The sequence below is a fragment of the Sinohyriopsis cumingii genome, chromosome 9 (assembly GCF_028554795.1).
Source record: "Sinohyriopsis cumingii isolate HCF-2022 chromosome 9, ASM2855479v2, whole genome shotgun sequence".
Classification (NCBI taxonomy): domain Eukaryota; kingdom Metazoa; phylum Mollusca; class Bivalvia; order Unionida; family Unionidae; genus Sinohyriopsis; species Sinohyriopsis cumingii.
The window spans coordinates 66501626-66519993 of NC_142969.1; the positions used below are offsets into that span (position 1 = coordinate 66501626).

Sequence of the window (18368 nt, forward strand, 5' to 3'; positions counted from 1 at the left end):
TGGAAATAGGAAAATCGCTTGTCATTGAAACACGTGCATCATCTTTTGCATGTTTGCCTGTTCGGCAATCATGCATTCTTTAAGGTTGATATTGGATGTTGTTTAAAGTTGATATTGATTGTAATGTACCATCTGTACTCACTTGTAGGTCACGTCTAACTGCCAACAGAATGGACCCTGATATGCCATTACATAATTTGTTGGTAAATCAGGGTCTCTTCTTTGTTCTACTGTTTACACCTAACAAACTGCAGTGATGCAGATCTGCATGTACATTATGCGATGACAGATCAAGAGCTATGCAATTTGCAGTTGGCCATGACTCGTGAGCAACTAAAGATGGTGAGAAATTTTCACTTTGGTTTTAGATACTCAGTCTGTAAAAACTTGGATCAATCTTTTTACTAAGTAAATAGAAAAAAGCCTAGGATGGTCCCCCACCTGTCATGTGTTTCCAGTTGGCCAACCGTCCCCATTTCTTCTTGCTGATCCTTAGCACTATTTTACCCCCATGATAAAAAAGAAATAGTTGACATTTTTAAAAAAAATATGTTTTAAAAATAAATGACTTGCCTACCCTAATTTCAAAACCAGTCCAAAAGGAAACACATACAGGCTATCTTACAATAATGGTGCAGTTCAACTTGAAAAAATTACAAGTCAATCTTATGTGTCCATATAATTTGATAAGTATTGTGTAGTATATTGTACAATTATGTTACAGATATGTTGTTTTGTTGCCAGATGTACACCAAACCCCTGTGAACATGAAGGAGTGTGTACTCAGAACTGGGAGAACTTCTTCTGTTCCTGTGGTGACACGGGTTACAAGGGATCAGTCTGTCACATCTGTAAGTAGCCCTACCTACACCAGATACACATTTGTGAATAACACTACTTACACTAGATGCACATCTGTAAATAGCCCTTCCTACATCTTTTCAAACACTTGGACCAGATTTGATAACTAAATATACTAGTATTAAAAACTTTTTAAAAAATGGTGGCTATATATACCCTACCTACACTACATACACACCAGAAAGTAATACTGCCTGTAAGTAGCCCTACCTACACTAGATACATAACTATTAGTAGCCCTACATACACTGATACACATCTGTAAGTAGCCTTACCAACACTAGATACATAACTAAATATACATCTGTAAGTAGCTTTACCAACACTAGATACACATCTGTAAGTATCCTTGCCTACACTAGATACACATCTGTTAGTAACCTTACCTATACTAAATACACATCTGTAAATATCCTTGCCTACACTAGATACACATCTGTAAGTAACCTGCCTATACTAAATACACATCTGTAAGTAGTATTACCAATACTAGATACACATCTGTAAATATCCTTGCCTACACTAGATACACATCTGTAAGTAACCTGCGTAGACTAAATACACATCTGTAAGTAGTATTACCAATACTAGATACACATCTGTAAGTAGCCTTACCTACACTAGATATATATCTGCAAGTAGCCTTAATTTTTCAACAACTTTGTTAAATTAAAGCATTTTTTTATGCTGATCAGTCATATGTAACTGAAATACTGTTGCAATCCCCCAAAATCCATTCATTCATATGTGATGTATCTATAATTTAAAGTTTGGTTTTCTTGTTTGTCATTATTTACAAATACTGCAAAAGATATTACATTTAAACTGAAAGAAATCATCAGACTGTGTTTAAATTTATTAACTCTGGAATTTAACAGCTTAATCATGTAATGATGGCTATATGTTCTTAATTGTGAAACCTTGATGCTATGAAATATGATTTGGTTGTATATTTGTAATTTATAGTGGATTGGAAGCCATATTTAGATTACCATTAACACAGGAGTTTTTGTAACATTGTGTTTGGCATGCAACTAAAAAGTAGTCTCCCTTTACACAAAATCTATTTTGGAGTTTCACAGTCGAATTTTGCTTTAACTCTTGGTCACATTGGTGTTTTATCTACAGTGTGATACCATTATACCTGGAATCTTGAAACGTGGTGAGAGATTGCATCCTGACAAGTACTACACTATCACCTTAAAAGTAGCTCACTTTGACCCATAGTTTTCATTTCAGACTTCCATTCATTTTGATTTTTTATACTGTTTATGCTTGAATGATTAAACTAGATTTATTTTAGTACTGTTCCGGTATCCAAAACAGTCTCTGTATTTCATATGTACTTTGATTTTTCATTCAAAGTGGATCGTATTTGGAAGAAATATTGCTAATTACAAGTATATATCATACTGAATGTAGGTGAATGTTGCTACTCTTGTTTCTTCCAGCCACTTACCAGCTGTCATGTGAAATGTACAGCATGTACACAGTGATGGATGGAGAGGAACCTGTTACCATAGACCCTGATGGGTCTGGCCCTCTGAAACCATTCCCAGTTACATGCAATGGAAAAAGTAAGTGAAGGGAATCAAACGAAACTTGCCCAGAAATGGATTAACTTTATATTTATGCCATCAAAATTAACACCTTTTAAATGTCATGGAATTGTAAATTGAAGACAGTGAATGTTGGGGTTTGGTGCATTTAATAGCATAGTAGCACTTTGATGGTTATATTTTTCCTAGGCAATCATGGTAGCCAGTCCAAATTTTTCCATTGTTGGGTATTGAATCGGGACCTTTCTGAGCTCAAGTTGAACCCAGCTCTCTGGCAATCGGATGTTCAGCTGAACGTGTATACAGCTTGAAATCTATACAGATTTATCAGTGCTAATGCAGATTGATCATTCATTTGATTATAACTATTTTTATTATTTTCTTAGCAGACCAGTCTGCAGTTATATTTGAGCATTGACCTTAGTTCAGTTACCACACAGCCATAAAGAAGGCCATGAGTGCAACATGAAGACAATAAAAACCCATCCAAATTTGTAACTGCTCTTAGATGTGATAATTCAGATTTTGGCCTTGTACATAACAAATAGGTTTTTGTATCTAATTAAATACAGTATAAATAAAAAATTGCCTATGTAGTCTTAAATTACAATCTTTTATTTTCTCATTCTAGCCATATTATAAACATTATGTTTGTGGCTGTCTACCACATGGGGAAAGTTTATCTTTCACCCATTTGTGCAACATCAGTAGTACATCCTTTGCACTCTGTCTGCATGTGTTCGAGTCTCAGGCTTGGCTAACATGGCTACGTGATAAAGCTTGCATATAGCTTCTCATGGGTTGGTGATTCCTCCTGGGGTTTTCCTCCACCAGTTATACTGGCCACCATGTATAGCCTATCTTGTGCTGAAAAATGGCGTTAAATCCTACAACAACAGCTACAACATCCTTTGCATGGTGGTAAATTCAATGCTAGTGTTGCCACTCAGGGTCAAATAAAATAAGCCATTGATTGTATTTTATTTGGAACTTTTCAGTCAGTAGTCTGATATAAAGCAGGTGAAATAGTATTGCAGTTTTTTGTGCCATGATCAAAAGTGTGGCAGAAGGGACAAATACTCAACTTTTAATTTAGTTGAAATGGTGATAGGTCTAAAGGTAAAATGTTTGGTGCTTTACAGCACAATTTGGTTATTTAGTGCAGATTCAAACCCACGCTCATTCAGGTAACAACTGAGCCACTGCAACTGTTCAGAAAGTAAAATGAACATTTGTGAATGTGTTGCTAGCAGGAAAATAAAATGTACTGGTGAATGTGATACTAGGTCTAAAACTACTATTGACAATGGTGAATGTGTTGATAGACCTAAAAATAAAATCAACAATGGTAAATGTGGTGATGGGCCTAAAAGTAAATTGGAAAATGATGAATGTAGTGTTAGGCATAAAACTAAAATGAACAATGGTAAATGTGTTGATAGGCCTAAAACTAAAATGGGCAATAGCGAATGTTGCGCTAGGCCTAAAAATCAAATGGACAATGGTAAATGTGGTGATAGACCTAAAAATGAAATGGACAATGGTGGTTGTGGTGATGGGCCTAAAAATGAAATGGACAATGATGAATGTGGTGATAGACCTAAAAATGAAATGGACAATGGTGAATGTGGTGATGGGCCTAAAAGTAAAATGAACAATGATGAATGTGGTGCTAGGTCGTAAACTAAAATGAACAATGGTGAATGTGGTGCTAGGTCATAAACTAAAATGAACAATGGTGAATGTGGTGTTAGGCCTAAAAATCACATGGACAACGGTGGATGTGGTGATAACCCTAAAGTAAAATGGACAACGATGAATGTGTTAACAGGGCTAAAATTAAAATGGACAGTGGTGGATGTTAACTTACATGCTCTGCAAGCAAACAGATCTTGGATGCAACAATACCTTAATTTGTTGGAACAGTTTGAATGTACAGTCGACCTTCAGATATGAAGGGCACTGATACAAGTTTTTTTGTACGTAAAAAAAGGGTTTTATTAATCATGAGACGGTAGACTTGTAAGTTAGGGTTTTCCTATGTGATTTTAATTGCATTTGTATGCAGTGAAATTATTAAAGTAACCATAATTATTTGTTGAAGTTTTATATATAGCTTTTTGCTGTGTATTACAATATCATGTTAATAATTTGCTTTCCCTAGGTGATTCGGATCTGCCAGTTGAGACATATATCAGACACAACAGTATGAATTACATCACAGTGAATGGTTACCAGTCCCCCAACTTCTACTCAAGGAAAGTGGTTTATGATACAGATTTGGCAGGACTTGTAGAAGTGATAGAGAGGGCCATATCCTGTGAACAGTCAATTGAGTACAGATGCAACAATTCTCGTCTACTTGTCAAGCCAGGTTGTTATAGTTAATTGTGTTCATGTCTTCTAACTGGTCATAGACCAGAAAAGTTTGTGTGATTGCCTGATGTCTGTTGTCTTACCATTAGCAGAAGTCTGTTATTGCCATTACTTATAAGCTATGAAGTGGATTTGCCATAGGTTAGATGAATGTGGAAAATTCTGAGAAATGTTTAAAATTAATAAAATAATAGGTAACTTCTTTCATTGCTGAGTCTAAATTGAACTTGTTTTGCATATGATGTTTGTATGTGGTGGAGGGATTTCAACAGTGGTAGTTTTACTTTAACATCACTCAGCAAGTGATGAAACTTTAGTTGATATGGGCTGTCCTTCCTAAGACTTTAATAAGGGCATATACTTTATGGTAAACTTATTCCATAGTACTTTACATAGATTGCTATGTAAACAAAGGTCAGATAGTGTAATTGATAGTACTGAGAATAGTAGGAGAGGAGGGAGAATGAAGAAATATGAAATCGCTGCATAGAGAATTGATGTTATGAATATTATTGATTATAAGCCGTGAATAATAGATCTCTAGAATTTGAATTTCATTCCTGTCCATAATTTGCACATTTATCCGGGGCTTAAGTTGGTTCTAAATAAAAATGGAACCCCTTGGACATCTTGAAAATCTTGTTATTGCTGCTGTACTAAATGGATGGTTATATAACATGGGTTTTCTCACTCAAACACTTCTTGTATGTCAAAGTGTAAGTGGTGCCCTTTGGGAATCCAGTATGACTACCTTGGTGGCCATCTTAAAAATCTTACTATCTCTACTCCTTGTGAATGTACGGTCATGAGACTTCTTGTGCTGTCTTGTTGGTCCTAAATTAATATCGAGCTGATTTCACTTCATTTACTGCCTATACAATGGCCATCATGAAAATCTTGTTATTGGCATTCCTCCTGAATCGATGGTCATATTAATATGGACTTTTTACTGAATGTATGGTCATATTAATATGGACGGGGCCCTGAGTTGCTGAGTGGTCTAAAGCGCCCTATGTTACGGATCACTGCCATCTCACCTCTGTCTGCACCAGTTCGAGTCTCGGATTCCGCCAATGTGGGTATGTGAGAGAGCTTGCCAGTAGCTTCTCATGGGTCGGTGGTTCTTTCCAGCGTTTTCCTGGGTTCTTCCTCTACCATTAATACTGGCCGCCATGTATAGCCTATCGTGTGCTGAAAAATGGCATTAAAACCCCACAACAACATATTAATATGGACTTTTACACTGAATGTATGGTCATATATTGACTTTACACTGAATTGATGGTCATATTAATATGGACTTTACACTGAATGAATGGTCATATTAACATGGACTTTACACTGAATGAATGGTCATATTAATATGGACTTTACACTGAATGAATGGTCATATTAACGTGGACTTTACACTGAATGAATGGTCATATTAACATGGACTTTACACTGAATGAATGGTCATATTAACATGGACTTTACACTGAAAGAATGGTCATATTAACATGGACTTTACACTGAATGAATGGTCATATTAATATGGACTTTACACAATGAATGGTCATATTAACATGGACTTTACACTGATTGAATGGTCATATTAATGTAGACTTTACAGTGAATTGATGGTCATATTAACATGGACATTACACTGAATGGATGGTCATATTAATATGGACTTTACACTGAATGAATGGTCATATTAATATGGACTTTACACTGAATGAATGGTCATATTAACATGGACTTTACACTGAATGAATGGTCATATTAATGTAGACTTTACAGTGAATTGATGGTCATATTAACATGGACTTTAACTGAATGGATGGTCATATTAATATGGACTTTACACTGAATGGATGGTCATATTAATATGGACTTTACAGTGAATGGATGGTCATATTAACATGGACTTTACAGTGAATGGATGGTCATATTAATGTAGACTTTACACTCAATGGATGGTCATTTTAGCATGGACTTTTGACTAAAAGACTTCTTGTGATATCTCATTGACCCAGCATGAAATTGGTACCAATTTAAAATCCCACATGGCCACCATGACTGCAGTCTTGTACATCTGGGTGATATTTCTCCAGAAAGACTTACTGTAATTCTAGAATGGCTGGTCATGTTGGTATGGGGTTTTCTCGAAAAGACACTGTAATTCTAGCAAGCTCTAAATCAAACTAGTGCAACTCTAACTTCCAGTATAGCTGCTACTGTGGACATTATGAACATTCTGTTATCACAATTACTCCTGAAAATGATGTTCAAGTAGCATGGAGTTTCATTTAACGGCTTCTTATCATGTTGAGTTGCTTCTGAAATGGGATTTTCACTCAAAGACTTGTATGAGATCTAGGTGGTCCTAAAATAAAATGGTGCTTATCTGAGGGCCTATATGGCCACTACAGTGACCTTGAAAATCTTATGGTTACTACTCCTACACGAATAGTTGTATCAACATGGGGTTTTCACTAAAAGATACCTTGTACGATCTTGTTAGTCCTAAATGATAACTATGATGATTTGACTTCCAGTATGACTATAAACTATGGTAGCCATCTTGAAAATGTAAGGTTTTTGCTTCTCCTCCTGAAGGCATGGACATTTTAACATGGGGTCATGGGTTTTCACCAAAATATTGCTTAAGATGTCTCCCTGATCCTTAAAAAAAATGGTGCTGATCTGATATCCATTATGGAGTCATGGCATCCATTGTAAAAAGTCATGTCACAACTCTACTGGAAGAGAATGTCATGTCCTTATCGTATCCAGTTGATCTTAAGTGAAAATGTGGCCTGTCGGACATTCAGTATGGCCCCTACACAGAGGCGGGCAGCCATCTGGAAAATCTTGTTATTGCTGCTCCTCCTGAATGGATGGTTGTATCATGTAGTTTTCACTAGTCTTATGATGTCTGTCCAGTTACTGCTAATCCAGAATGGAAAGTCATATCTTAAAAATGCTGTTATCTCTACTGCTTCCAACTGAACAGCTATATCCCAGTTGGTCCTAAATGTAAAAGGTGCCAGTCATACATCCAATAGGGCTGCCACAACAACTGTCATAAAAATCTACACACCCTGAATGGATGACCACCATGACATGGGGTTTTCACCAAAAGAATTCTAATGATGTTTACTCTGTCTTAAATGAAAATGGTGCTGAGCTAACATCCAATATATGTACCATAGCAGCCAATTTGAAAATTGTGCTTTTGCTGAAGAAGATAAGAGATGGTTTCAGTACTTGCTATTTAATAGAAATACAGGCCTCCCAACCCTTATGATTTGGCCGTAAACATTTTAAAAAATGGCTCTTATAATACATATTTATGGAATAAAAGCGAAAATTATAGAAATATGTTTTTTGCAGTAAAATCAGGATTCTGGTTTATACCTGTTTGATTTGGATCTGGGTTTCATATTACATTCAGTGGTGTTGGTCAGGGAACCAGACTAACTTTACAAGAGGAACTCAGGTGCTTTAATCTGTATAAAGTTCTTCATGCAAATTTTCTAAAAATGGCGTCCATAAAGCAAAACATGTTCAAAATGAAAGGGAACAATTGCCTCATTATAAATTTGTACAGTCAGTACAGAAGAATAAAATGTAATATTCAGATGGGGTGTTGGAAAGAGTAACAGTTATGTTTATTGGCCATATGTTGATTTGAGAATGTTAGGTGGTTGGAGAGAGGATTGCCGTTGCCTGGTGAAATTAAAAAGAAAAAAAAATAATCAAGGATTATGACAAGTTGAGAGATAGCAAGAAGCTATTGAGCTCCATAGGGTTTGGAAACTGCAGTTTGTGAAATTGCTGGAGGTAATTAAGGTCTAAGTGTATTTTAAAAATTGTTTGGTTGAACACGTTTCCTGTCACTGCATCTTTTTTTAATCAAAATGTCTGAACTTCTTAAATGAATGTTTTAAAACTTAACGATAGCAGTAAATGATACTTTCTTACATCTTACTGAAACTGGTTTAGCTTATGGAGAAATTCTTCTGCCTTACTGAGGTCTTGTCAGGGTTGTCAGGTCTGGAAATAAAGGATTTTATCTTGAATTCCTGGAAATTCTTTTTGTCTCTTGTTTCATTTAGTTTAGCTCATTGCATTCAAAAGGAGATCATGTTGAACTTACCTGAATATTTAGAACATGCCTCAGCAGAGAAGGCAACATAGTAATCCACAGAATTCTCCTTAATGTAAAATGCACCAAATTGTTTAATGCTAACCAGCTGATGTGTGTGTATGTATACAAACATAATCTCCAGTAGGTTAGATGATCAGTATTTTCCATTAATATTTGAGAATTATGGTTCTTGTTTATCCTTGTCTGAATTTTTAAAAATATTTTGCAAATATCTTTGAAAATGTGACTAATCTCTTCACATTTGTATATAAACTTCTTTTAGAAGAATTTTAAACACTTCTGTTAATAAGTTTATATGAAATTTATGTGCATGTACCAAATCTGATAAAAGTTGTTATATTTCTTCCAGCAATGATTAATAGAATTTTACCTAGTTATGCATATCTTGTATAATTTTACCTACATATGTATATTCAGTAGAATTTTACCTACATTTGCATATATAGTAGAATTTTACCTACATATGCATATATAGTAGAATTTTACCTACATATGCATATATAGTAGAATTTTACCTACATGTGCATATATAGTAGAATTTTACCTACATGTGCATATATAGTAGAATTTTACCTACATATGCATATATAGTAGAATTTTACCTACATATGCATAAATAGTAGAATTTTACCTACATGTGCATATATAGTAGAATTTTACCTACATCTGCATATATAGTAGAATTTTACCTACATGTGCATATATAGTAGAATTTTACCTACATATGCATATATGGTAGAATTTTACCTACATATGCATATGTAGTAGAATTTTACCAACATTTGCATATATAGTAGAATTTTACCTACATGTGCATATATAGTAGAATTTTACCTACATATGCATATAATTTTACCTACATATGCATATATAATAGAATTTTACCTACATATGCATATATAGTAGAATTTTACCTACATATGCATATATAGTAGAATTTTACCTACATATACATATATTGGATAAGTTTTTGTTAGTTTGATTGTACTTGCTTGTCTGAGCAGAAATTCTCATATCTTCAAATCAGATCTGTTTTTGGATGGTACATGTTTGAATGTATCATCTTGTACAAATTAGCCCCTATTTTGACTCGGTTCAAACATCTTTTATGTGCTATTTTAGCTTAGACATTTTTAAATTGTTGATAGCATTTCTAAAGTCTTGCTAACAAACACACATAATTCAAACAGGGATCATGTAATATACTCCGATCCAAACATCAGAGAATTACAGTATTGGCTACATGAGTAGTACATTATGCTGCCTTTATGATGGGAGTTTGAACATGAAGAAGCTAATTATTATTGAGATGGGGTGAAATGATACTCTGATTATCAATAAATCTGCCATTTTGATACATCTGTACAGAAGCATAAAGCGATACAGAATGCAACAATATGAGGAATAATTATTAGCTTTTTTACTCTACACATTGTACATGTATTGATAATTTAGTTTCACCCCTGTAGTTCAACACAGCAAGTTTTTGGCGTCTGTGTGCATATATGTCAGTTTATTTTAACCAGCTCTTCAATGCAGCACAAAGTGTATCGGAATTTTTATGCATATACCTCTTTGGGGATGCGTGTAATTCATGTAATTGTTTGAAATAGAATCGATGAATTTTTTTTGAATTTAAGAAACATTTCCTTTGAAGTTATATGTATAGAGTTTTCCTGACTTGTTCCTTTGGTTTAAATGTTGACATACTATTCATTACAGCTGAGGGTACTGCACTAACATATGCCTGGTGGGTTGGACGGACATTCCAGGTAAGTAGTGTTAATATTGTGTTTTTTGTTACTAATTGTGCTGTTCCTATAACAGTCAAGCACATGTGTTGTCGTCTCTTATTTTGATTGAGATATAATAGGCCTAACATAATTACCTTTTCCACTGTCTACATGTCTGTCCATTTACACGTGTGACAGTCGTTGCTCAGTGACACATACACATAATTGGATGCCATTTGGTTGAAGATTTGCCTACTACATTTTGTTGTGCCTTTTCATAATTTTGGTCTTTCCAGAATAAATTTTGACTTGTTTTACTTATTCCATCAAATTTTAAATCTCACCACTGAAGATCCTTGTAACCAGCACAAAGTAGTTCTGGAACGATTCATCATATTCTGAGACAGTTTTGGAGTGGACATTATTTCACACCTAGATGTGCCTTTTGGTTTTTTTTTTGTCCAGTCACCTTCACATTGGATGGGTTTATGACCCTTGACAATTTCCTATGTTCACATGGGTTTGTTGATTGTAACTAGGATGGTACAAGAATCATTCAGCACTTTTTAATGCAGTTTGGTATGATTGGTGTCTTATAGACTTACTGTGCCATTTATGGGCATAGTCTCATTTGGGAAAATTATGTCCCCCAGAATCCTGCTACTGACATTTGGTGTCTACAACATAATAGAATCAAAATTTGTTTGATTTGTTTGATTTCACCCAATTTTGTCTCCTGATTGGTGAGGCCATGAATGAAATTCAATTTCTATCATCCTGCAATATCATCTGCAGGCATTCTAAATGATGATTTCACATCATCCTGATATAATTTTTGAAGCCTGCATTTATTAATCTTGGAGGCATCACGAGTGGTCAAAAGCGCTTACCAATCCTGATCACTGCCATCTTAACTCTATATGGGTATGATTCTCAGGTTCATCCAACGTGGTTATGTGAGAAACCTTGCCAGTAGCTTCTCATGGGCCGGTGGTTCTTCCCAGGGTTTTCCAGGGTTCTTTCTCCACCAGTTGTACTGGCTGCTATAGCCTATCTTGAACTGAAAAAATGGCATTAGACCCTACAACAACAACAACAAACCTTGGATTTCAACCAAATTTGGCATGTTTATTTATATTTGTGAATCATTGACTGATTTAAATTTCCAGCATTCTTCAAAATCACTGAAAGGTATTATAGCTTTCTCCTTTTATTAGTTTTCTCTTAGGATTTGTTAGATTTCAACCAAATTTGATATGCTTCTTTGTATTGATGAAACCTTAAGTTTCCAGTGTTTCAAGACATCATTTACAGGAATTACAACCCCTGATTACTTGTCCTTCTAGTTTTGGTTCCAACTGTGCAAAGTTGTATTGAATTTCAACCAAATGTGGCTTTATATGGATATGATCTTGCACAAATTTGATTTCATGCATTCTTTATTATGATTTACAGAAGTTGTTGCCTCAGGTTGTCTATCTTCCTGCATTCTACTGTGTAACATTTTTGCCTCTGGGACCTGGGGAAGTCACTTTTAATGTAGAATAGTCATCCATATATGCAATTTAGAATTTTGTATTGTTTTCATAGGAACTCTGGGGGTAATCTGAGTAACCTGGCATATATTGTTAAAAATGTGCCTTCCCTGGGTACCATGTAGGTTTAAGTGAATTAGCCCAGACTTTTAGTTCTACAGTATAACTTTTTTGCCTTAGGTTGTCCATCTTCCTGAATTTGAGTTCTGCAGTATAATAACTTGTTTTTAATCTTTACTGGAGTAAAACCAAATTTGGCATTTACCATTATATTGAGCAGACCTTGAATAACTTTAAATTCAGTTGTGCCACATCATTTAGAAGAGTTGTGTCCCCTGAGGATTGCATGATCTGCTAAGAAATATTGGATTTCATCCTAAGTTATTATGCACCTTTATTTTCATGTGACATTGAATAAGTTGCATTTCCAGCATTCCATATAATTAGAGGAGTTATGGCCCCTGAATGCCCATTTTTCTCCAGACTTTGTGGCAGTAGCATCAATACTAAGGGTATACTGGTAAATTGCAATACAAAATGCCTGATAAAGTATATCACAGTATGACTATAGAAATTTGGAAATATTGGTTTTTTTCTTTCTTCACCTACACTGGACCATCTGGAACTAATTTTGGGGATACCACTATCTTTCACTAGGCTTAGCATCGTTACCAACATGGCAGCTTCTGAATATGAGTTCATTAAGAACCCAATAGAAATAGTTCTGTTTGGAATAATTTTTCACAAAAATGGTTGTTTGGCACCAGTATACTTGACAAAACGGTTACTGTGTGCAATGTGCGCAAAACTTAAACACACAGATGGAAAGACAAACTTCTGAACTCATTTACATTCCATCTTTACTTTCCAACAACATGAGACAATCCCTTATGCAGTAGTTGAAGTTCCAGTAAAGACATACTGAACGTTTGGGGTTGGCAAACAACAAATTCAGGTATGCTAGCGGCACAGACACAGTACAAATCTTTCTCACAAAGAACCGCAGCTATATCTTGTTGCAATGGCAATTTCATCATTCACTACTTGCATCCATAATGTTTTGTTTGGGTTTCTTAAAACATGGCATCTGTGTTTGATCTGAGAAATGCAGTACGATCTAGATCCCTGAGAAAATTATCCCAGATATATATTTAAAAGTCAAGGACGACATAAAATCAAGCTTGTCCCTTGCATCTAAAGTTGCATCAACAACCGACATTTGTTAGTCTCTCTGGTTGTAACCAACCAAGGTGTGGAATCATTAATATTACTAATTTACTATATTTTGCATTTAGATTTTTTAATGTAGACATTTTTCAGTGTGAACATTTATGATAACATGTATTGTTTACTTTTTGTTCCTTGTCATAATTATGCAGCAGTATATGAGCCTTTTAGTCATTTTAGTTTGGTAACCAAAAGACCTTTCTAATAAGGCAAAATAATACTGCAACACATCTGCAATTATTTTGTTTCCTGCTGGTAGAAGTTTTCAATTATGTTGATGAATTTATTGCTTGTTAAAACGTTTATGTGAAATAAAAAGCAACATGATTTTATTTTCTTGTTCAGATTGTATTACATGCATGGAAATTTATCATTATTGCAGTAAAAAAAATAAGCCAAATTAACATTACAATTCTAAATGCTGTTAATGACTGAATCAGATATGTTTTGATAGGTATTGCAAGACAAACATGCTGTACTCATTATTATATTACCTGTTATTATAGCTCTGCTATGTATTTCTTAGCACTGGCCCCAGCTAAAGGGCATTAGTTTCTCCTTCAGTTACTAAGTATAGGTCTAGAATGAAAAAAAACTGTGGTCTCAGTCTGATAGATCAGTCCACTTCGAACAGTCACAATATCATCTGTTATGTGGACTGTGCATTTCTCAATGTGTCTCTTGGGAGTACAACACATAATTATTTGTCATCTTTTGGAAATTCTGCTGTAAAATGTATTCATTTTGTGTTGTTTATCTTATTTTCTCCCCTGTCCTTGCCTTTTTTTTGTGCACAAGTGTCCCTTTTCATTGATTTTGATGGCTGAGTACATTGTTTGCAATGCAGTGTCTGTTGTTTTTAATTCCTTTAGTAACTGGTGTCAAGATAGGTAATTCCTACCCAGATTTTGTTCCAGTTTTTGTTTCATTTCTTGTATTCCTTTCCGTAATGCCTCAGGGTATTAGTAAATATAGTCATAGAAAGGATATAGCATGCATGACATATTTACTTGTGTACAGTTGCCCCATTTGTTGTTTGTGGCTTCATAAAGTCTGGAAGTTTTTGCTAAAATGTGGGGCATATAATGCCTGGAAGAAGAGTCCTGCATCCTTCATTCAAATCTGGACAGCCTCTATTTCCAGGAGTGGTTTGTGGCTCTTCCGGAAGTAGGAAGTCACTAGCTTCAACTATTATTAGATCCAAGTGAAAGCATTTACATGCAATGTCCATTTCTATCAGTCCAACAGTCAAGCCAGCCTGCTGTCTAGCTCACCATTCTACAGGAGATGGTTACTTTGACAGCTTTACGTTATAAGTATTGGCTGTTAAATTCTGTAATAATGTGGTAATAGCAGGTAATGTATTACTACTACTAAAAATAGTTTTTAGAGGGTTAAAACTAATCTTAATTATGCAATACTCACCTGTTATTATCGCCTAATTCCCTCTTCCCTTGTTAGTGCCAGCATGATGAAAAGAGATAGACTGCAACATGAGGGTAGCAGTTCAGTATTATTACAACATTAAAATTAGTTTTAGCCTCCTTAACTACATTTTCTCGATTGGAGGAGCAGTTATTTGAGCGGTGTTATGGTTTTGTTCAGCTATGAAAGGGACGTCAGTCATGATTTTTTCCAGTATTAATTTATGCCACCCTAATATTAATCTTCTGGCACAATCATTGACTTTTTTCACCAAATTACATTTTATATGGATTACACTTTTTTGGTACATGAAAAATTAAAAATAAAGCATTAAAAGTTATGATTTTTATTATCGTCTCTTTAATTTCACTCATATAAATTGGAGATTAATCTTGAAAAGTGATTGCGGCATAAGAATAGCATAAACATACTTTCCTTATTTGCTATTTAGAGCAACTGTATATGACCCATTTCCTAGAAAACAAGCACTTACTTAAAATGTGAACTTTGCCTCACATATTCACTTTATTGATAAGCTAGTTAGTGAACAAGTCTATACTTTCAAAGAAAATTGCACAAGATGTTAAGTGTTATGACTTCCAGCATGAGTTGTGAATGTGATGTTGCAGTAAATATTAGAGCAGATGGATCTTTTCAAGCTTCAAAACTTATCAGATCATACAAAGGGACAATCAGCAGCACATTACAAACTTTAAAAGATGAATATGAGCGTGATGTAATACAGCACTCTGAGCACCTGACTATGATCATTGCAGAATTACAGTTCATGATCATTCAGCAAAAGTTACATATAGCCACTTGGACTAGATAAAGTGATTGCTGAATATAACTAATTTTTAAATATGTTTTGTTTTTGTATTCTGATTCTAATCCATGTGCATTTTGCCTTTTGTGACAAAAATTTTGAGCAACTGCTAGAGATCTCGGAAACGCTTAATTACGCATATTTGAACGCAGATTTTTTATCTGGGACGCAGAAACCACTGAGGCGGGAGTCCTCCTTATGCATGTAATATGTGTGCAGCAAAATTCAAAGACTTGCCAGTCCTGCTTAGCCACCTGCTTTGTGGGAAAATGTGTTGATCAGTTAGCTATGCTGATTATTACAATGACAGCATTCAGTGACTGAAAGACCCCTTGATGTACATGCATGTTGCCATTATAAGAGTACATCAAAAAGAACATGATGCAATAGCTGGGCGGCAAGTTCAAAGGCTTTGACTGGCAGCAGGGGTGGGAAAATGTACTGATATTTACAGTGATTGAATTCAGTCAGAAAGACCCAAAGATGTTCATGTGGTCATTTATAAAAGTACATAAAATAAACAACTTTAGCTTTCGTTGTGTTTATTTCCGAATGCATAAGAATAAGTAGTGCACGTGGCCTCAGAATCAAGACATGTTGAGACTTAGACAAAATGCCATTCGTAAATCTTGATAAGTATTTTGAGGTTAAACTGCAAACTTACGCAGATTGTAACGAGATTCAGAAGAGTGCTAAAGCTGCTAGAATTTATCGTTCGGATAGGACAGTAGCTAAGTGTAAGAAAGTGTGTGATTCCTAGCTTAGTGTTTGGAATAAGTCCTTACTTGGATTGACAAAATTCTGATGGACGAAAAAGAACTATTTAAGAGGTACATTGACTGACCATACTTTTTCTAAAATGCCCCTCGCCTTAACCCGGTTAGTTCTAGTGTTGTAGCAAAATGTATTCATCAATACATCAGTAGCTAGGCCTAGTTTTGATATCAATTACGTTGACAAACTCTTGACCACTAACCCTTTTCCGAGTAAGGTAGCAACTGTCAATTTCCTGCATGATATCCTTTGATGATAAAACATACCAACTTGTGTTTTAAGATCATAATTGGTAATCTGGATATATATTAACTGTCACTTGTACACTATTTCATCATAAAATTAGTTTGAAACTGTAAATGAACCAGTAGGCCCAATGGGAAGTAATGGCAGACATCACTAAGTCTGGGATGTACCAGTTTATTAGATTGTCTGTTTTCGTAAATCATCGGGCAAATATTTTTAGAAAAATATACAAATCATTGAAAGCAAAGCCAAGGTATTATTTTATTAAAGGTTTACCTTTTAAATGCAGATTATGTAGGTCAGAAACGTATGGGACAATTCTGTGTTTTGTAATTCACGATATGTGCTTTAAGGTCTATGCTGTTTTACGACTTGACACATTTGTGAAAATACGGGGGGAAAAACAGCAAATCAGATACTATTTAACCATTGCCTAATATTACTACAAGGACATAGACAAATAAATAAACCATAAATTTTCAATCCTGTCAATGGACTGTTGTAATGAAGCTATAATATATTAAAGTGAGTGATAACATTACGAAAACCTCTCCATCTAAAAATATATGCAACCGCGTCTGTGTTGATCCTGTAGGAAAGAAGGGACTGCAACTTTTTATGGTGGGACTCCTATTTTTACCAAAATGGGAGTCCAGGACTCCTAGTTTTAAAATCCTGACGAGACCTCTGAACCGCAGAAAGATTAATAGTAAAAATGTATCTTTTTCATGCATGCTTTAATTCTGGCATGTAATGTATAGATTGCAATTTTTACGTGCAAATTACACTTTTTTTGTCATTTAAAATACCAGTAATTACTGTTATACCTCTGGGGGTTCGGGATGCATGTATTTTTATATTCAATTTTCCTCCTATTTCTCTACGTTTTTAAAATGAAATGGTCCTACTCTATGCCTACATTACACAAATGGCTTGTAAATACCTGATTACTTTATGATTCACACGCATAACGTTTCTCACTGATCCGTTTATGTCTTTAAATTAATCATAACAGTAACCAACATAGCAAATATTTATATACTGAAATCTTGTAAAGTATCTTTGCACTTGTATGATTACAGCCGATGTATTACTGGGGTGGTGCGGCTCCAGGATCCTTTAAGTGTGCATGTGGTTTGCTTGAGGAAGGGTGCGAGGGGGCCAGCACCACGTGTAACTGTGACTCAGGACATAACACTAACGACCAGGGTCTGTTACAACACAAGGATTATCTGCCAGTTCTGGAGATGTACTTTGGGGATACAGGAACGCCCAACGACAATAAGATTGGTCAGCATATGCTGGGTGAACTCAAATGTAAAGGGGACAGTAAGTACTTCACTCAAAGAATTCCTGTATCTGTCATAGTAATATACTGCAGACTTAATTTAAAGGAATCCTATATATGTCTTAGTAAGGTACTACAAAAGTTACCATGCCAGATTTTTGTTTAGTTTTGAAATAGTTTTGTATAACAAAGCAACAAAAAAAATTACAGTTTTAGACTGTATTATGATTTGTTGGTTCCACTTGTAACTTAGTCGTAAAGTGTCTGTGATGATCACCAAAGCTTTTATCTGCATGCTAAAGAGTTGGGTAAGTGGAAACTCAGGATTTTGTGATTTCTTGAATCAGACATTTATTTGATCA

The 18368-nt window shown here is 35.0% G+C and overlaps 1 protein-coding gene across 1 annotated transcript in view; it reads left to right on the forward strand.

Annotated features, from left to right (window-relative positions):
- Positions 1-18368, forward strand: part of LOC149791943 (neurexin-4-like) — a 68810-nt gene that overhangs the window by 46386 nt on the left and 4056 nt on the right. Inside the window, exons 12-16 of the mRNA XM_089969500.1 lie at positions 745-851; positions 2313-2438; positions 4585-4794; positions 10675-10724; positions 17801-18047. Of these exons, the coding sequence (XP_089825626.1) occupies positions 745-851; positions 2313-2438; positions 4585-4794; positions 10675-10724; positions 17801-18047 (740 nt within the window). The remainder of the gene's footprint in view (positions 1-744; positions 852-2312; positions 2439-4584; positions 4795-10674; positions 10725-17800; positions 18048-18368) is intronic.